This window comes from Cherax quadricarinatus, chromosome 80 (assembly GCF_038502225.1).
Source record: "Cherax quadricarinatus isolate ZL_2023a chromosome 80, ASM3850222v1, whole genome shotgun sequence".
Taxonomy (NCBI): Eukaryota; Metazoa; Arthropoda; class Malacostraca; order Decapoda; family Parastacidae; genus Cherax; species Cherax quadricarinatus.
This window is the reverse complement of record NC_091371.1, coordinates 62,951-84,364: the sequence shown is the minus strand read 5'-3', so window position 1 is coordinate 84,364 and position 21,414 is coordinate 62,951. Positions and strand designations below refer to the sequence as shown.

General features: G+C 39.2%; 1 protein-coding gene across 3 annotated transcripts in view; it reads left to right on the top strand.

Moving 5' to 3' along the window:
• The window catches only part of LOC128702406 (zinc finger protein 300-like), a 67,981-nt gene extending 57,651 nt beyond the window's left edge, over window positions 1-10,330 (top strand). For 2 of the 3 annotated variants that reach the window (XM_070102063.1, XM_070102062.1), the window contains 2 exons: window positions 6,466-6,639; window positions 6,816-10,330. In XM_070102063.1, the coding sequence (XP_069958164.1) occupies window positions 8,459-9,379 (921 nt within the window). In that variant the 5' untranslated portion in view covers window positions 6,466-6,639; window positions 6,816-8,458 and the 3' untranslated portion in view covers window positions 9,380-10,330. Of the gene's footprint in view, window positions 1-6,465; window positions 6,681-6,815 lie in introns of all 3 variants that reach the window. The other variant, XM_070102064.1, reaches the window with a different exon arrangement.
• Window positions 10,331-21,414: the final 11,084 nt, after the last annotated feature.

The following is a 21,414-nucleotide window of genomic DNA, read 5'->3' as shown; positions in this document are numbered from 1 at the left end:
AACCCCGGAGGGTTAGCCACCCAGGATAACCCAAGAAAGTCAGTGCGTCATCGAGGACTGTCTAACTTATTTCCATTGGGGTCCTTAATCTTGTCCCCCAGGATACGACCCACACCAGTCGACTAACACCCAGGTACCTATTTGCTGCTAGGTGAACAGGACAACAGGTGTAAGGAAACGTGTCGAAATGTTTCCACCCGCCGGGAATCGAACCCGGGCCCTCCGTGTGTGAAGCGGGAGCTTTAGCCACCAGGCCACCGGGCCATTGAAGAATTGCTGCACAATTTTATGTAACACATTGCATAATTAATTTAACATTATTCAGTTTGTGGGAAGGAAAAAAAATTCTCTTTTGCTCAAGCTGCCACCTTGTTGTGTAGCAGCCGGGGAGCCCCCCCACCATCCCCTACTACTCCCCAACACCCCCACCCACTATCCCAGCATTCATATTCATACGTGTCCAGTCTTTCTCTGCTACAGGCAGCTGTGTTTGTCAATTGTGTAATGATATTTTAATTACTATATCTTGTATCTGCCAAGCAATCATGACACCCAGTAGCCATACTAGTGTTGCTGAAAAAGCACGAAGAGGTTTAAGCACTTAAGTCTTAGAATTAACAAAGATATTAGACAAGAGATAACTTATAGTCGTAACTGAAGTGTTACTTTGTACACAGAAAAAGACGTTAACATGAGTTTGTGACTGACTGAATGACTGACTTACTGAGTGACTTGACTGACTTACTGAATGACTTAACTGACTTACTGAGTGACTTGACTGACTTTCTGAATGACTTGAATGACTTACTAAATGACTAGACTGACTTACTGAATGACTTGACTGACTTACTGAGTGACATGACTGACTTACTGAGCGACTTGACTGACTGAATGACTTGACTGGCTTAATGACAACTGACTTACTGAATGACTTGACTGACATACTGAGTGACCTGACTGACTTACTGAATGACTTGACTGACTTATTGAGTGACTTGACTGACTTACTGAGTGACTTGACTGACTGAATGACTTGACTGACTGACTTGACTGACTTACTGAATGACTTGACTGACTTACTGAGTGACTTGACTGACTGACTGAGTGACTTGACTGTAATGATATTATATTATTATTATTGCTGAGAAGAAAAAGATAATGATTTCCATGGAATTAAAGCATGAAATCATAGATAAACAAGCGAGATGACCAGGTTTTGGGTTGAGGGGGAAGAGGGAGGGGGGAGCTGGCTCGTAGCTCAGAGCAAAAAACTCGTAAGTTGGGACACTCGTAAGTCAAGGTTCCACTGTGTATGTATATATATATATAGAAGTTTTTACAAAGTAGAAGTGATGCAAGGAGGGAAGAGTATATGGAGAAAAAGAGAGAAGTTAAGAGAGTGGTGAAGCAATGTAAAAAGAGAGCAAATGAGAGAGTGGGTGAGATGTTATCAACAAATTTTGTTGAAAATAAGAAAAAGTTTTGGAGTGAGATTAACAAGTTAAGAAAGCCTAGAGAACAAATGGATTTGTCAGTTAAAAATAGGAGAGGAGAGTTATTAAATGGAGAGGTAGAGGTATTGGGAAGATGGAAGGAATATTTTGAGGAATTGTTAAATGTTGATGAAGATAGGGAAGCTGTGATTTCGTGTATAGGGCAAGGAGGAATAACATCTTGTAGGAGTGAGGAAGAGCCAGTTGTGAGTGTGGGGGAAGTTCGTGAGGCAGTAGGTAAAATGAAAGGGGGTAAGGCAGCCGGGATTGATGGGATAAAGATAGAAATGTTAAAAGCAGGTGGGGATATAGTTTTGGAGTGGTTGGTGCAATTATTTAATAAATGTATGGAAGAGGGTAAGGTACCTAGGGATTGGCAGAGAGCATGCATAGTTCCTTTGTATAAAGGCAAAGGGGATAAAAGAGAGTGCAAAAATTATAGGGGGATAAGTCTGTTGAGTGTACCTGGTAAAGTGTATGGTAGAGTTATAATTGAAAGAATTAAGAGTAAGACGGAGAATAGGATAGCAGATGAACAAGGAGGCTTTAGGAAAGGTAGGGGGTGTGTGGACCAGGTGTTTACAGTGAAACATATAAGTGAACAGTATTTAGATAAGGCTAAAGAGGTCTTTGTGGCATTTATGGATTTGGAAAAGGCGTATGACAGGGTGGATAGGGGGGCAATGTGGCAGATGTTGCAAGTGTATGGTGTAGGAGGTAGGTTACTGAAAGCAGTGAAGAGTTTTTACGAGGATAGTGAGGCTCAAGTTAGAGTATGTAGGAAAGAGGGAAATTTTTTCCCAGTAAAAGTAGGCCTTAGACAAGGATGTGTGATGTCACCGTGGTTGTTTAATATATTTATAGATGGGGTTGTAAGAGAAGTAAATGCGAGGGTCTTGGCAAGAGGCGTGGAGTTAAAAGATAAAGAATCACACACAAAGTGGGAGTTGTCACAGCTGCTCTTTGCCGATGACACTGTGCTCTTGGGAGATTCTGAAGAGAAGTTGCAGAGATTGGTGGATGAATTTGGTAGGGTGTGCAAAAGAAGAAAATTAAAGGTGAATACAGGAAAGAGTAAGGTTATGAGGATAACAAAAAGATTAGGTGATGAAAGATTGAATATCAGATTGGAGGGAGAGAGTATGGAGGAGGTGAACGTATTCAGATATTTGGGAGTGGACGTGTCAGCGGATGGGTCTATGAAAGATGAGGTGAATCATAGAATTGATGAGGGAAAAAGAGTGAGTGGTGCACTTAGGAGTCTGTGGAGACAAAGAACTTTGTCCTTGGAGGCAAAGAGGGGAATGTATGAGAGTATAGTTTTACCAACGCTCTTATATGGGTGTGAAGCGTGGGTGATGAATGTTGCAGCGAGGAGAAGGCTGGAGGCAGTGGAGATGTCATGTCTGAGGGCAATGTGTGGTGTGAATATAATGCAGAGAATTCGTAGTTTGGAAGTTAGGAGGAGGTGCGGGATTACCAAAACTGTTGTCCAGAGGGCTGAGGAAGGGTTGTTGAGGTGGTTCGGACATGTAGAGAGAATGGAGCGAAACAGAATGACTTCAAGAGTGTATCAGTCTGTAGTGGAAGGAAGGCGGGGTAGGGGTCGGCCTAGGAAGGGTTGGAGGGAGGGGGTAAAGGAGGTTTTGTGTGCGAGGGGCTTGGACTTCCAGCAGGCATGCGTGAGCGTGTTTGATAGGAGTGAATGGAGACAAATGGTTTTTAATACTTGACGTGCTGTTGGAGTGTGAGCAAAGTAACATTTATGAAGGGATTCAGGGAAACCGGCAGGCCGGACTTGAGTCCTGGAGATGGGAAGTACAGTGCCTGCACTCTGAAGGAGGGGTGTTAATGTTGCAGTTTAAAAACTGTAGTGTAAAGCACCCTTCTGGCAAGACAGTGATGGAGTGAATGATGGTGAAAGTTTTTCTTTTTCGGGCCACCCTGCCTTGGTGGGAATCGGCCGGTGTGATAAAAAAAAAAAAAAAAAAAAAAAATATATATATATAATATATATATATATATATAATATATATATATATATATATATATATATATATATATATATATATATACATGTATATATATATATATATATATATATATATATATATACATATATATATATATATATATATACAGTAGTAGGTTGGTAGACAGCAACCACCCAGGGAGGTACTACCGTCCTGCCAAGTGAGTGTAAAACGAAAGCCTGTGATTGTTTTACATGATGGTAGGATTGCTGATGTCTTTTGTCTGTCTCATAAATATGCAAGATTACAGGCATGTCTTGCTACTTCTACTTACACTTAGGTCACACTACACATACATATACACATACATATACTCATCTGAGTTTTCTTTGATTTTATCTTAATAGTTCTTGGTCTTATTAATTTTCCTTTTATATCCATGGGGAAGTGGAATAAGAATCTTTCCTCCGTAAGCCATGCGTGTTGTAAAAGTCAACTAAAATGCCGGGAACAATGGGCTAGTAACCCCTTTTCCTGTAAAGATTACTAAAAAGAATAAGAAGAAGAAAATTGTCAAAGTGGGAAGTCTGAGTGTGCGTGGATGTTGTGCAGATGATAAGAAAGAGATGATTGTGGTAGTTATGAATGAGAAGAAGCTGGATGTCCTGGCTTTAAGTGAAACAAAGCTGAAGGGGGTGGGAGAGTTTCAGTGGAGAGGAATAAATGGGATTAGGTCAGGGGTTTCAAATAGAGTTAGAGCTAAAGAAGGAGTAGCAATAATGTTGAAGGATAAGCTATGGCAGGAAAAGAGGGACTATAAATGTATTAATTCAAGGATTATGTGGAGTAAAATAAAGATTGGATGTGAAAAGTGGGTTATAATAAGCGTGTATGCACCTGGAGAAGAGAGAAGTGTAGAGGAGAGAGAGAGATTTTGGGAAATGTTGAGTGAATGTGTGGGGAGTTTTGAATCAAGTGTGAGAGTAATGGTGATTGGGGATTTCAATGCTAAAGTGAGTAAAAATGTTATGGAGGGAGTAGTAGGTAAATTTGGGGTGCAATTTTCTTCTTCTTATTCTTTTTAGTAATCTTTACAGGAAAAGGGGTTAATAGCCCATTGTTCCCGGCATTTTAGTTGACTTTTACAACACGCATGGCTTACGGAGGAAAGATTCTTATTCCACTTCCCCATGGATATAAAAGGAAAAGTAATAAGACCAAGAACTATTAAGATAAAATCAAAGAATACTCAGATGAGTGTGTATAAATAAACGTGTACATGTATGTGTAGTGTGACCTAAGTGTAAGTAGAAGTAGCAAGACGTACCTGTAATCTTGCATATTTATGAGACAGACAAAAGACACCAACAATCCTACCATCATGTAAAACAATTACAGGCTTTCGTTTTACACTCACTTGGCAGGACGGTAGTACCTCCCTGGGTGGTTGCTGTCTACCAACCTACTACCTACATATATATATATATATATATATATATATATATATATATATATATATATATATATATATATATATATATATATATATATATATATATATATATACAGTGGAACCTTGAATATCAAGCTTTCTTCGGTCCAGAAGGCTGTTCGAGTGCCACTACTGAACGAATTTATTCCCATCAGGAATAATGGAAATTAGATTAGACCATTTAAGACCCTCAAAAATACACTTATAAAAGCACTTACAAAAATACACTTACATAATTGGTTGAGTGTTGGTAGCAGTTCGATTTTTGAGGTTCCACTGTATTTATATATATATATATATATATATATATATATATATATATATATATATATATATGAAAGATTGGATATCAGATTGGAGGGAGAGTATGGAGGAGGTGAATGTATTCAGATATTTGGGAGTGAACGTGTCAGCGGATGGGTCTATGAAGGATGAGGTGAATCATAGAATTGATGAGGGGAAAAGGGTGAGTGGTGCACTTAGGAGTCTGTGGAGACAAAGAACTTTGTCCTTGGAGGCAAAGAGGGGAATGTATGAGAGTATAGTTTTACCAACGCTCTTATATGGGTGTGAAGCATGGGTGATGAATGTTGCAGCGAGGAGAAGGCTGGAGGCAGTGGAGATGTCATGTCTGAGGGCAATGTGTGGTGTGAATATAATGCAGAGAATTCGTAGTTTGGAAGTTAGGAGGAGGTGCGGGATTACCAAAACTGTTGTCCAGAGGACTGAGGAAGGGTTGTTGAGGTGGTTCGGACATGTAGAGAGAATGGAGCGAAACAGAATGACTTCAAGAGTGTATCAGTCTGTAGTGGAAGGAAGGCGGGGTAGGGGTCGGCCTAGGAAAGATTGGAGGGAGGGGGTAAAGGAGGTTTTGTGTGCGAGGGGCTTGGACTTCCAGCAGGCGTGCGTGAGCGTGTTTGATAGGAGTGAATGGAGACGAATGGTTTTTAATACTTGACGTGCTGTTGGAGCGTGAGCAAAGTAACATTTATGAAGGGGTTCAGGGAAACCGGCAGGCCGGACTTGAGTCCTGGAGATGGGAAGTACAGTGCCTGCACTCTGAAGGAGGGGTGTTAATGTTGCAGTTTAAAAACTGTAGTGTAAAGCACCCTTCTGGCAAGACAGTGATGGAGTGAATGATGGTGAAAGTTTTTCTTTTTCGGGCCACCCTGCCTTGGTGGGAATCAGCCAGTGTGATAATAATAAAAAAAAATACATATAAAATATGCAGTAACTTTAAAACACTTGAAATTTTGGAAAGTTTCCTGACATAATAAATGTGGTCACAGGAAATGTAAACAAACCGGGTGGGGGGGCGCCGTATTTGAAAGACCACTTGCCGTATAGCAAATTTTGGTCATAATTTGACATTGCCGTATTAGCAGAACGCCGTAAGGCGAAACGCCGTAAAGTGGGGCCTTACTGTATATATTACACACACATACAAATAAATACATATATACATTCATATACACCTTTACTAATATTGCATTATTTTCTTTTGCAGTTCATCATCTCACAGATGAATATACTTACAGTACCAGAAACCTGTACCATCCGTGGCAGCACTCAGTACAATGCATTAATGCTAGTTGCATATATACTGGGGAAATAGTATCAGTACTTAGTATCATAAGTGGGAACACCTAATACCATAAGTGCCAGCACCCAGCACTTTGATGTAAGTGGCAGCTATACATCAGATATTGTGTCGACAACATGGTAATGTTATCCATATTATCGTAAATACATCATGAATGTCTAGTTGTTTACATTTGTATCATAAATCTTGCCACATTTTTCTGTAAATTACATAAGTTCATTTATTGAACTACTGTACTTATGTTCTTCTTTTAGCACATCGGCTGTATCCCACCGAGATAGTGCAGAACTAAGAAGAAGAAGCACTTTTACCATCACTCATGTCATCACTGTCTTGCCAGAGGTGCACTGACATTACAGCCCCTAGATACCTCTCCAAACTACAGTATCTCCACCCCTTCTTTAGAGTACAAGCACTGTACTTCCTACCTCCACCCATCCTTGAGAGTACAGGCACTGTACTTTCCACCTTATATTAATATAGTAATTCACATGCATTATCAACATCTATTACATAAATGTTGATTTTAATTTTGAAGTTACAACTATTATTGTATAAACACTTGCTTATTTTCTTTTAATGATATTTTTATTGACTCCTAACAGTCTGTGTATATTTATTCTGTAATAATATTTAATGGTATATCTTTTAATGATTATGCAAAAGAAATAAATATAAATGAATGATTATGCAAAAGAAATAAATGTAAGTGATTTTGTTATGTAATGTTTCCAGTTTTCCAGATTGTAATATTCAAAATTTAATGCATCGTCTGTATTACCTTCTTTATTTCAAATATTGTCAGTAAGTGACGTAATGTTATCTCTAAGCTGTAATTACTTCAGATATTGAGTGTTGGCAGAATATTTTAATGAGCCATTTGTATTATTTTCCTTATTGCAGATATTACCTGTGAGCAAGTTGTATCATTTATTTCTTTCTTTACTTAAGTAATTTTATCATCATACAGTCCTTCTATCTTCTTCATGATCGGGTAAGGTGTCTTTGTTATCTTAGTGTACAGTACTTCTATCTTCTTCATGATTGGGTAAGGTGTCTTTGTTACCTAGTGAACACAGATAAAAATATTTATTACAGTGGACCCTCTAATTTCGTGATTAATCTGTATCGACCGAATTCAGAGGGAAATCACAAAAGTAGAGGCTATATAGAGGCTACATTTTGATGAAAAAAGTTGCCGATAATCGAGATTCATGAAAATAGAGACTCACAGAATTAGAGGTATTACTGTAATTATATTTTTCTCTTGAACATATTTTAGTATTGTTTTTTAATCATGATTATCTTACAGTATGTTTAGCTGTCTTTATAATATTCTGCTTTTAAATGTATTTACCTATCTTTATGATGTGTGATGCTTTTAATATATATTCATCTTGATGGTGTGTGATGTTGTTAATGAATACACTCATGTTGATGCTGTGTCGTAATGTATATATTCATTTAAATGCTGTGTACTGTTGCTAATCATAATGTTAATTACTTGTTGCTTACATTTTTACTATAAGAATATTGAAAAATTAAGATTACTTGAGTGAATTATTTATGAACATGTATCACTACATTGCCCATTACTAAATAAAATTTGATTATACATTGCACACTCACTGCAAAAAGGACATTATATGTGGCCATTCCAATGAAAGTTAGAAAATAAATTTTCTTTTCAGGAATAATAAATTTTATACCTTTAAAAGATTTGAAAATTATTTATTTCAAAACAAAAGATAGTTTTTATGCTAAGTAAGAGACAATATTCATGTTGTCAGTGTCTAGTTGACCTTTCTCACAAATATTCTCCATTTAAAAATTTTGGAATACATGTAATATATATGAGTTCATTAAACTGAAAAAAATATCAGTATTCACTATCTAAATGACTTTCCAGATGAATAATATGATGAATATTGTAAAACTTCCGTCAGGGAGAAACTCATACCAGTGTTCAGAGTGTCTAAAATTTTTTTCACGGAAATCAATTCTGATACAACATGTGAGAGTTCATACACAAGAAAGACCATATCAGTGTTCAGATTGTGTAAAGAAATTTAAACAGAAATCAGCTTTATTACAACATGAGAGAGTTCATACACAAGAAAAACCTTATCAGTGCTCACAGTGTCTAAAATCTTTTTCACATAAATCGTATCTAGTACAACACACTAGAGTTCATACACAGGAAAAACCATATCAGTGTTTGGAGTGTTCCAAAGGTTTTTCACAGAAATCAATTCTAATACAACACACAAGAGTTCATACACGAGAGAAACCATATCAGTGTTCAGAGTGCCTAAAAGGCTTTTCACGAAAAACATCTCTAATACAACACACTAGAGTTCATACACAGGAAAAACCATATCAGTGTTCAGAGTGCTTAAAAGACTTTTCACGAAAATCTCATCTAATACGACACATGAGAGTTCATACACAAGAAAAACCATACAAGTGTTCAGAGTGTCTAAAAGACTTTTCAGATAAATCAAATCTTATACAACACATTCGAGTTCACACGCAAGAAAAACCATACCAGTGTTCAGAGTGTTTAAAAGATTTTGCACATAATTCGCATTTAGTTCAGCACATGAGAATTCATACACAAGAAAAGCCATACAAGTGTTCAGAGTGTCTTAAAGACTTCTCAAGAAAGTCACATATTGTACAACACATGAAAGTACATACACAAGTAAAATCATATCAATGTTCTGGGTATTTTAAAGGCTTTACCAAAATTATGTCTAGTACAATGCCTGGGAATTCATTTAGCAGAAAATTCCCTTCAAAAGGGGTTGCTTTATGATGGTAATGGGCTCTAGATCCAAGGAATTGGAACTACCCTCTAATTTCTTAGAATGAACCTGATTGTCTCCATCCTTCCCATTCTCCAAGTGGTGTATAATTTCTAAAGGTTTAGTGCTGCCCCAAAAGAGTAATAATATGATTACAGAATGTTTACAGAAGGTATTTTGAAGTGCTTCTGAGGATTACTTCTTTCAAGGGAAGTGTTTTAGCACCTCTTGGATAAAACCTAAATGCCTCCTATTTCCCAAATACTGTAGGACCACTACAGGACTAGTGCTTCTTTTTTCCTTTTTCAACAACGGCCGTATCCCACCGAGACAGGGTGACCAAAAAAAAGAAAAGAATGAAAGTTTTTCTTTTTAAATTTAGTAATGTTACTATCCCCTTGCTCCTGACATTAGTGCTTCTTATAAATAAAATTATAATATTTGAATCATCAGTCCTAACTGGACTAAATACAGTGGAACCTTGTCTTACAAGTTTAATTTGTTCGTGACCTAGCTTGTAACTCAGTTTACTCGTATATCAAATCAGTTTTCCTCATTTAAATTACAATTGAAAAGCCATTAATCCATTCCTGCACTCTGGAGAAAAGACAAAATACTTGAATATGACACTAATGTCAACTGTACAGCTTATTTATCTATCACAGTTCATCTAATATGACATAATAAACAATATAATTAACACAGAAACATGATATATACTCTTGAATAAATAAAATAGGCCATAATATAGTAGCAGAGGCAATGGCAGAAGTGTCTGCCATTTCCTGTATAACTTTGACTATAGTAGCTTCCCATGCTCTTATTGTAAGAGAAAATGGAGTGTTTGTGAGGCTAATTGCACAAATATCATATATAAAAACATAATAAATTATAATACACTACAGAATGTAAAGAAATTTTAAACTGTTTATATAAAGTGTATATGTACTTACACACTTGGAGCAGAGATGGTGGGGGAGGTTGAGGGTGGGGGAGGTTGAGGGTTGGGGATGTTGAGGGTGGGGGATGTTGAGGGTGGGGGATGTTGAGGGTGGGGGATGCAGTGTATGATGTCAGTGGCCCTGTAAACCTCCAACAACAACATTGTTTTGTTTAATCACTGACCTTAACTTATACAATTTGTTTTTTAATCACTGAACTTAGCTGATACAATTTGTTTTGTTTAATCACTGAACATAACTGAGACATCTTCAGTATCTACATATCGTAGATGTACTAAGCTGGTATGGCCTGGCTGAGTCCATGGAAATCATCATCTTTTTCTTCTCAGCACTGTCCTTTGCACTTATTTTTGTAGGACCCATGGTTAGAAAAAAGAAATTTGGCCAAATGACTGCAAAAAAAAAAAATGCAAGCAAGCACGAGAGAGCTGCTCCTACAGTGATGTAAACGTCTACTTCTTACTGGATGTTTTGGCATCAGCTGTGCCAACTAGCGGCAGCTTTCTGAATTATTATTACGTACATAAGCCATGCGTGTTGTAAAAGTCAACTAAAATGCCGGTGTAAAAGTCAACTAAAATGCCGGGAACAATGGGCTAGTAACCCCTTTTCCTGTAAAGATTACTAAAAAGAATAAGAAGAAAATTGTCAAAGTGGGAAGTCTGAATGTGCGTGGATGTTGTGCAAATGATAAGAAAGAGATGATTGTGGATGTTATGAATGAGAAGAAACTGGATGTCCTGGCTTTAAGTGAAACAAAGCTGAATGGGGTGGGAGAGTTTCAATGGAGAGGAATACACTGTAAATGGGATTAGGTCAGGGGTTTCAAATAGAGTTAGAGCTAAAGAAGGAGTAGCAATAATGTTGATGGATAAAGCTATGGCAGGAAAAGAGGGACTACAAATGTATAAATTCAAGGATTATGTGGAGTAAAATAAAGATTGGATGTGAAAAGTGGGTTATAGTAAGCGTGTATGCACTTCGAGAAGAGAAAAGTGTAGAGGAGAGAGAGATTCTGAGAAATGTTAAGTGAATGCGTGGGGAGCTTTGAATCAAGTGTGAGAGTAATGGTGGTTGGGGATTTCAATGCTAAAGTGGGTAAAAATGTTATGGAGGGAGTAGTAGGTAAATTTGGGGTGCCAGGGGTAAATGTAAATGGGGAGCCTTTAATTGAGCTATGTGTAGAAAGAAATTTGGTAATAAGTAATACATACTTTATGAAAAAGAGGATAAATAAATATACAAGGTATGATGTAGCACGTAATGAAAGTAGTTTGTTAGATTATGTATTGGTGGATAAAAGGTTGATGGGTAGGCTCCAGGATGTACATGTTTATAGAGGGGCAACTGATATATCGGATCATTATTTAGTTGTAGCTACAGTTAGAGTAAGAGGTAGATGGGAAAAGAGGAAGGTGGCAACAACAAGTAAGAGGGAGGTGAAAGTGTATAAACTAAGGGAGGAGGAAGTTCGGGCGAAATATAAGCGACTATTGGCAGAAAGGTGGGCTAGTGCAAAGATGAGTAGGGGGGGGGTTGAAGAGGGTTGGAATAGTTTTAAAAATGCAGTATTAGGATGTGCGGCAGAAGTTTGTGGTTATAGGAGGGTGGGGGCAGGAGGAAAGAGGAGTGATTGGTGGAATAATGAAGTAAAGGGTGTGATAAAAGAGAAAAAGGTAGCTTACGAGAGGTTTTTACAAAGCAGAAGTGTTATAAGAAGAGCAGAGTATATGGAGAGTAATAGAAAGGTGAAGAGAGTGGTGAGAGAGTGCAAAAGGAGAGCAGATGAAAGAGTGGGAGAGCCACTGTCAAGAAATTTTAATGAAAATAAGAAAAAATTTTGGAGTGAGTTAAACAAGTTAAGAAAGCCTAGGGAAAGTATGGATTTGTCAGTTAAAAACAGAGTAGGGGAGTTAGTAGATGGGGGGAGGGAGGTATTAGGTAGATGGCGAGAATATTATGAGGAACTTTTAAATGTTGAGGAAGAAAGGGAGGCGGTAATTTCATGCACTGGCCAGGGAGGTATACCATCTTTTAGGAGTGAAGAAGAGCAGAATGTAAGTGTGGTGGAGGTACGTGAGGCATTACGTAGAATGAAAGGGGGTAAAGCAGCTGGAACTGATGGGATCATGAAAGAAATGTTAAAAGCAGGGGGGGATATAGTATTGGAGTGGTTGGTACTTTTGTTTAATAAATGTATGAAAGAGGGGAAGGTACCTAGGGATTGGCGGAGAGCATGTATAGTCCCTTTATATAAAGGGAAAGGGGACAAAAGAGATTGTAAAAATTATAGAGGAATAAGTTTACTGAGTGTACCAGGAAAAGTATACGGTAGGGTTATAATTGAAAGAATTAGAGGTAAGACACAATGTAGGATTGCGGATGAGCAGGGAGGCTTCAGAGTGGGTAGGGGATGTGTAGATCAAGTGTTTACATTGAAGCATATATGTGAACAGTATTTAGATAAAGGTAGGGAAGTTTTTATTGCATTTATGGATTTAGAAAAGGCATATGATAGAGTGGATAGAGGAGCAATGTGGCAGATGTTGCAAGTATGTGGAATAGGTGGTAAGTTACTAAATGCTGTAAAGAGCTTTTATGAGGATAGTGAGGCTCAGGTTAGGGTATGTAGAAGAGAGGGAGAATACTTCCCGGTAAAAGTAGGTCTTAGACAGGGATGTGTAATGTCACCATGGTTGTTTAATATATTTATAGATGGGGTTGTAAATGCTAGGGTGTTCGGGAGAGGGGTGGGATTAAATTATGGGGAATCAAATTCAAAATGGGAACTGACACAGTTACTTTTTGCTGATGATACTGTGTTTATGGGAGATTCTAAAGAAAAATTGCAAAGGTTAGTGGATGAGTTTGGGAATGTGTGTAAAGGTAGAAAGTTGAAAGTGAACATAGAAAAGAGTAAGGTGATGAGGGTATCAAATGATTTAGATAAAGAAAAATTGGATATCAAATTGGGGAGGAGGAGTATGGAAGAAGTGAATGTTTTCGGATACTTGGGAGTTGACGTGTCGGCGGATGGGTTTATGAAGGATGAGGTTAATCATAGAATGGATGAGGGAAAAAAGGTGAGTGGTGCATTGAGGTATATGTGGAGTCAAAAAACTTTATCTATGGAGGCAAAGGGAATGTATGAAAGTATAGTAGTATGAACACTCTTATATGGATGTGAAGCTTGGGTGGTAAATGCAGCAGCGAGGAGACGGTTGGAGGCAGTGGAGATGTCCTGTCTAAGGGCAATGTGTGGTGTAAATATTATGCAGAAAATTCGGAGTGTGGAAATTAGGAAAAGGTGTGGAGTTAACAAAAGCATTAGTCAGAGGGCAGAAGAGGGGTTGTTGAGGTGGTTTGGTCATTTAGAGAGAATGGATCAAAGTAGAATGACATGGAAAGCATATAAATCTATAGGGGAAGGAAGGAGGGGTAGGGGTCGTCCTCGAAAGGGTTGGAAAGGGGGGGTAAAAGGAGGTTTTGTGGGCAAGGGGCTTGGACTTCCAGCAAGCGTGCATGAGCGTGTTAGATAGGAGTGAATGGAGACGAATGATACTTGGGACCTGACGATCTGTTGGAGTGTGAGCAGGGTAATATTTAGTGAAGGGATTCAGGGAAACCGGTTATTTTCATATAGTCGGACTTGAGTCCTGGAAATGGGAAGTACTGTACAATGCCTGCACTTTAAAGGAGGGGTTTGGGATATTGGCAGTTTGGAGGGATATGTTGTGTATCTTTATACGTATATGCTTCTAAACTGTTGTATTCTGAGCACCTCTGCAAAAGCAGTGATAATGTGTGAGTGTGGTGAAAGTGTTGAATGATGATGAAAGTATTTTCTTTTCGGGGATTTTCTTTCTTTTTTGGATCACCCTGCCTCGGTGGGAGACAGCCGACTTGTTGAAAAAAAAAAAATGTATTGTGTATTATTATTATTATTAAGTTAGGGAACTGAAGCTCTATCTGGTGAGGGGCTCTTGATCTAGGGAATTGGGACTGTGCTCTAGTTACCTAAATTAATAATAATAATAATAATAGTAATGATAATAATTATTATTACAGTATTATAATAGTGAATGCTGCTAACTCAGTGCACTGTTTACCTTGCTGTGGGAGCAGTTCTTTCATGCTTTGCTTACATTTTTGACAGTCATTTGGCAAAATTTAATTTTTCTAAGCACAATGCTGAGAAGAAAATGAGGATGAGTTCCATGGAATTAAAGCATGAAATTATAGATAAACATGCAAGGTGTCCAGGTTTTGCGTTGATGGGGAAGCAGGGGGAGCTGGCTTGTAACTCAAATGTTGGCTCGTAACTCAGAGCAAAAAATTGACCCAGGGATGGATTGTATCTCAAAAAACTCGTACGTTGGGACATTTGTAAGTCAAGGTTCCACTGTACTTGATCAGATAGGCTGTTGTTGCTTTCAGGTGGCAGTTAGTGTATTCACCATAGCTCACTTGATCAGTGATGTGATGAATGGTTTTGAAAACTGACAAGTTGAAGATTGAGACATGCAACATATGGGAATCTTTATTTAGGAAACGTTTTGCCACACAGTGGCTTCTTCAGTCCAATACAAAGCAGAAAGGTGTAAGGAGAGGAGTTTGAGGTAATAAGTCCCTCAACCTAGAGTCGATGTGTTCATTCCATCAGTCTTGTAGAATATACAGCATAGGGCCGTAGACGTGGCTTATATACTGTAGTCAGGTGAGGTGAAGCAGGAGGAGGCGGGGTCATAGTGGTACCATCCACTAGTCAAATAGGTCTTTGTCCAATGGTTGGACAAATTTGAAGAATTCTCTGTATCAAGATCCCATGATGATGCAGTGTCTGACAGTTCTGATGAATGGTTTTGAAAACTGAGATGTTGAAGATTGAGACACTTATGCAACATATGGGTGGTGTGTGTGGGGAAGTACCCTGGCTGGTGTGTGTGGGGAAGTACCCTGGCTGGTGTGTGTGTGGGGAAGTACCTTGGCTGGTGTGTGTGTGGGGAAGTACCCTGGCTGGTGTGTGGGGAAGTTCCTTGGCTGGTGTACATAAGAAAGCAGGAACACTGCAGCAGACCTGTTGGCCCATACTACCACCCTTCACCACCATCGCTACCACCCTCTACCGTCACCACTTTCGTATCTTTCCATAAACTTATCCCCTCATGGAAGGTTCCTTGATGTTGGTGAGGGGCTCTTGATTTAGGGAATTGGAACTGTGCTCCAGTTCCCCGAATTAAGCCTGAATGCCTTCCACATCCCCCCCCCCCCCGGGCGCTGTATAATCCTACGGGTTTAGCGCTTCCCCTTTGATTATAATAATAATAATCCATAAACTTATGAATTCTATAGTGTTTCACCCTCTTTACCAAAGGGCTGGCACTAGAAGCTGCCTTTGGGCCCATGTTGGCTTATTTAGTATTTTTTTTTTTTCTCAACAAGTCGGCCGTCTCCCACTGAGGCAGGGTGACCCTAAAAGAAAGAAAATCCCCAAAAAGAAAATACTTTCATCATCATTTAACACTTTCACCTCACTCACACATAATCACTGTTTTTGCAGAGGTGCTCAGAACACAACAGTTTAGAAGCATATACATATAAAGATACACAACACATCCCTCCAAACTGCCAATATCCCGAAACCCCTCCTTTAGAGTGCAGGCATTGTACTTCCCATTTCCAGGACTCAAGTCTGGCTATATAAAAATACATAACTGGTTTCCCTGAATCCCTTCACTAAATATTACCCTGCTCACACTCCAACAGATCGTCAGGTCCCAAATACCATTCATCTCCATTCACTCCTATCGAACACGCTCATGTCCGCCTGTGGAAGTCCAAGCCCCTCGCCCATAAAACCTCCTTTACCCCTTCCTTCCAACCTTTTCGAGGATGACCCCTACCCCGCCTTCCTTCTCCTACAGATTTAAATGCTCTCCATGTCATTCTGCTTTGATCCATTCTCTCTAAATGACCAAACCACCTCAACAACCCCTCTTCAGCCCTCTGGCTAATACTTTTATTAACTCCACACCTTCTCCTAATTTCCACACTTTGAATTTTCTGCATAATATTACACCACACATTACCCTTAGACAGGACATCTCTACTGCCTCCAGCCACCTCCTTGCTGCTGCATTCACAACTCAAGCTTCACACCCATATAAGAGTGTTGGTACTACTATACTTTCATACATTCCCTTCTTTGCCTCCATAGATAACGTTTTTTGACTCCACATATATCTCAACGCACCACTCACCTTTTTTCCCTCATCCATTCTAAGATTAACCTCATCCTTCATAAATCCATCTGCCGACACGTCAAATCCTAAGTATCTGAAAACATTCACTTCTTCCATACTCCTCCTCCCCAATTTGATATCCAATTTTTCTTTATCTAAATCATTTGATACCCTCATCACCTTACTCTTTTCTATGTTCACTTTCAGCTTTCTACCTTTACATGCATTCCCAAACTCATCCACTAACCTTTGCAATTTTTCTTTAGAATCTCCCATAAGCACAGTATCATCAGCAAAAAGTAACTGTGTCAATTCCCATTTTGTATTCGATTCCCCATAATTTAATCCCACCCCTCTCCCGAACACCCTAGCATTTACTTCTTTTACAACCCCATCTATAAATATATTAAACAACCATGGTGACATTACACATCCCTGTCTAAGACCTACTTTTACCGGGAAGTAGTCTCCCTCTCTTCTACATACCCTAACCTGAGCCTCATTATCCTCATAAAAACTCTTTACAGCATTTAATAACTTACCACCTATTCCATATACTTGCAACATCTGCCACATTGCTCCCCTATCCACTCTATCATATGCCTTTTCTAAATCCATAAATGCAATAAAAACTTCTCTACCTTTATCTAAATACTGTTCACATATATGCTTCAATGTAAACACTTGATCTACACATCCCCTACCCACTCTGAAGCCTCCCTGCTCATCCACAATCCTACATTCTGTCTTACCTCTAATTTTTTCAATTATAACCCTACCGTGCACTTTTCCTGGTATACTCAGTAAACTTGTTCCTCTATAATTTTTACAATCCCTTCCCTTTGCTCTCTGCCAATCCCTAGGTACCTTCCCCTCTTTCATACATTTATTAAACAAAAGTACCAACCACTCCAACACTATATCCCCCCTGCTTTTAACATTTCTGTCTTGATCCCATCAGTTCCAGCTGCTTTACCCCCTTTCATTCTACGTAATGCCTCACGTACCTCCCCCACACTTACATTCTGCTCTTCTTCACTCCTAAGAGATGGTATACCTCCCTGGCCAGTGCCTGAAATTACCGCCTCCCTTTCTTCCTCAACATTTAAAAGTTCCTCAAAATATTCTCACCATCTACCTAATACCTCCATCTCCCCATCTACTAACTCCCCTACTCTGATTTAGTAGTTACAAGCACTAAAAACAAAGAAATAATACAAAATGCATCGCATGTATGCGTGGAATCATCCTCATTGGCTGGTAAACAATGGCACACTGGTTGTACATGGAGTGTCTGGGCCGCTCATGGCACGCGAACACATTCAGGACAAATGTTCAGTGTCACTAACTGAGCCAATATTTTGATGCAAAAATGTTACTTAACCTGTGACTTTGTAAATGGTCCAAGTCGGACCGAAACGTCGTCGTAAGCTTCTCTCTTTTGTGTGCCGGTTATTTGTGTATCGTTCCAGTCACGGTATTGTGCCTTTTTAGTTATTTAGTTACTTAATCTGATTATTACTTAATCCAATGGCGTCTTAATCTGGGGGTTCACTGTATTTATCACTGTTACTGTTCTTAACCCCTGAACGGTCCAAACATATATATACGTTCTTATGCGTAGTGCCCCAAATGTATATACAGTGGACCCTCGACCAGCGATATTAATCCGTTCCTGAGAGCTCATCGTTAATCAAAATTATCGTTAGTCGAGTTAATTTTTCCCATAAGAAATAATGGAAATCAAATTAATCCGTTCCTGACACCCAAAAGTATTGAAAAAAAAAATTTACCACATGAAATATTAATTTTAATACACACAAACTGAAGAAGACATGCACAGTTACATGACACTTATCTTTATTGAAGATCTGGTGATGATTGATGGGGTGGGAGGAGGGGAGAGTGTTGATCTTCTTAGTGTTTAGAAGGGAAATCCCCTTCCATTAGGAGGTAGCAAGTCTTTTTCCGGGGTTACTTCCCTTGTTCTTTTAATGCCACTAGGACCAGCTTCAGAGTCACTGGACTTCTGTCGCACAACATATCTGTCCATAGAGGCCTGTACCTCCCGTTCCTTTATGACATTTCTAAAGTGTTTCACAACAGTGTCAGTGTACAGGTTGCCAACACGGCTTGCAGTAGCTGTGTGAGGGTGATTTTCATCCATGAAGGTTTGCACTTTAAGCCACGTTGCACAGATTTCCTTAATCTTAGAAGTAGGCAACTTCTTCAATTTCTCTATCCCCTCCTCCGAAGCAGTTTCCTCAGGTGTGGCCTCATGCTAATGAAGATGATCTAGCAGCTCATCAGTGGTTAGTTCTTCATTGTCCTCCTCCACCAACTCTTCCACATCCTCCCTACTAACCTCCAACCCCAAGGACTTCCCCAATGCCACAATGGATTCCTCAACTGGCATAGGATTCTCAGGGTTAGCCTCAAACCCTTCAAAATCCCTTTTGTCTGCACATTCTGGCCACAGCTTTTTCCAAGCAGAGTTCAAGGTCCTCTTAGTCACTTCCTCCCAAGCCTTACATATAATGTTTACACAATTGAGGATGGTAAAGTGATCTTTCCAAAACTCTCTTAGAGTCAGTTGAGTTTCTGAGGTCACTACAAAGCACCTTTCAAACATAGCTTTTGTGTACAGTTTCTTGAAGTTGGAAATGACCTGCTGGTCCATGGGCTGCAGGAGAGGAGTGGAATTAGGAGGCAAAAACTTCACCTTAATGAAGCTCATTCCCTAGAAAGTCGCTCTGCCAAGTCTGAAGGATGACCAGGAGCATTGTCTAATACCAGGAGGCACTTATTTATTTATTTATTTATTTATTTATTTATTTATTTATTTAGCTGTATAGTCCTTGTGGCTTAGTGCTTCTTTTTTATTAATAATAATAATTTATTTATTTAATAATTTGAATATACATAGAGGTACAAAAAATACAGGTAGGAGCAGCATGCCAAAGCCGCTTGTATGCATAACATTGCGGGCAGGCTTAAAATTAACTTAAGATTAACTAAGCAATGATGTAAACAGATAACAATTAATGTAAACAGATAACAATAAAGCACAAATGAGTCTAATTTCTTTTCAATTAGGTAATTTTTCACAGTGGGGGCAAATGCGTGGTGTAACCAGTCATAGAAAAAGTCCCTAGTGACCCATGCCTTACTGTTTGCCCTCCACAGCACACACAAATTAGCCTTGAGGACATTGTTTTTCCTGAACACTCTGGGAGTTTCAGAGTGATACACCAATAAAGGCTTCACTTTGCAGTCACCACTAGCATTGGCACACATCAACAGAGTAAGCCTGTCTTTCATAGGCTTATGTCCTGGGAGTGCCTTTTCCTCCTGAGTAATGTACGTCCTGCTTGGCATTTTCTTCCAAAACAGACCTGTTTCGTCACAATTAAACACTTGTTTAGGTTTGAGTCCTTCACTGTCTATGTACTACTTGAATTCATGCACATATTTTTCAGCCGCTTTGTGGTCTGCACTGGCAGCCTCACCATGCCTTATCACACTATGAATGCCCCTACGCTTCTTAAATCTCTCAAACCAGCCTTTGCTGGCCTTAAATTCACTCACATCACTAGTTGCTGGCATTTTTTAATTAAATCGTCATGCAACTTCCTAGCCTTTTCACATATGATCGCTTGAGAGATGCTATCTCCTGCTATCTGTTTTTCGTTTATCCACACCAATAAGAGTCTCTCAACATCTATCACTTGTGATCTCAGTTTCAAAAACATAGTTGCACCTTTGGCAAGAACAGCTTCCTTGATTGCCGTTTTCTTGCCCACAATATTAGCGATGCTTGATTGGGGTTTACTATACAACCTGACCAGCTCGGAGACACACACTCCACTTTCATACTTAGCAATGATCTCTTTCTTCACCTCCATAGTAATTCTCACCCTTTTTGCTGTAGGGTTGGCACTAGAAGCTTTCTTGGGGCCCATGGTGACTTATTTTGCAGGTGCAATCACTACAAAGGCTGTGATAATATGAAATGTTCCAATTGTATGTTTGGAAGCGACCGCAGCGGCTGGCTGGCTTGTAAACACTGGCACCCATGGGACAAGTGAGGTGCGCTTTGGCCAAAGTGGAACGAATAGCATTGGTCGGGTTTTTTAGCGCTAGTTGAGGCAAAATTTTTGCGTTAAAATGTATCGCTAGTCGGATTTATCGTTAATCGATGCCATCGTTGGTCGAGGGTCCACTGTATATACATTTTAATTTTCCTGCCTCCAAATTTGGCACGATTGGCCTGAGATGCCTGGTCAGCATAGAATGGGTCTTAACACTCGGTGTGCGCAGTATTAAAAAAATCTGGGACCACTTAGTACCTTGTGGGAGGGCCAGTTAAATTGAACCCCAGCTAGAGCAAGCATTGCGGCAAACACCAAGGATTCACTGATCTTTCTTTCTTTCAACACACCAGCCGTATCCCACTGAGGCGGGGTGGCCCAAAAGGAAAAACAAAAGTAGGATTCACTGATGTAATATCATATTAACACTCCTCTTTTAAGAGGAAAGTGATGTTAATCTCAAGTTTAGGGTCTGTCGATCTCTATCTCTGTCTTTCTCTGTCTCTGTCTATCTGTCTCTGTCTATCTCTGTCTATCTGTCTCTATCTGTCTCTGTCTGTGTCTGTCTCTGCCTTTGTCTGTCTTTTTATCTCTTTCAATCTGTCTCTGTCTATCTCTGTCTCACAGGTACACAGAAATACAAGTATATGTTGTATAAATTACCTTGGATAACCCCAAAAATCCAGACAAAGTGCTATACTTTGCTTGAAGATGTGCATAAACATGATGACGCAGTCCAGTCTTGTGGCTC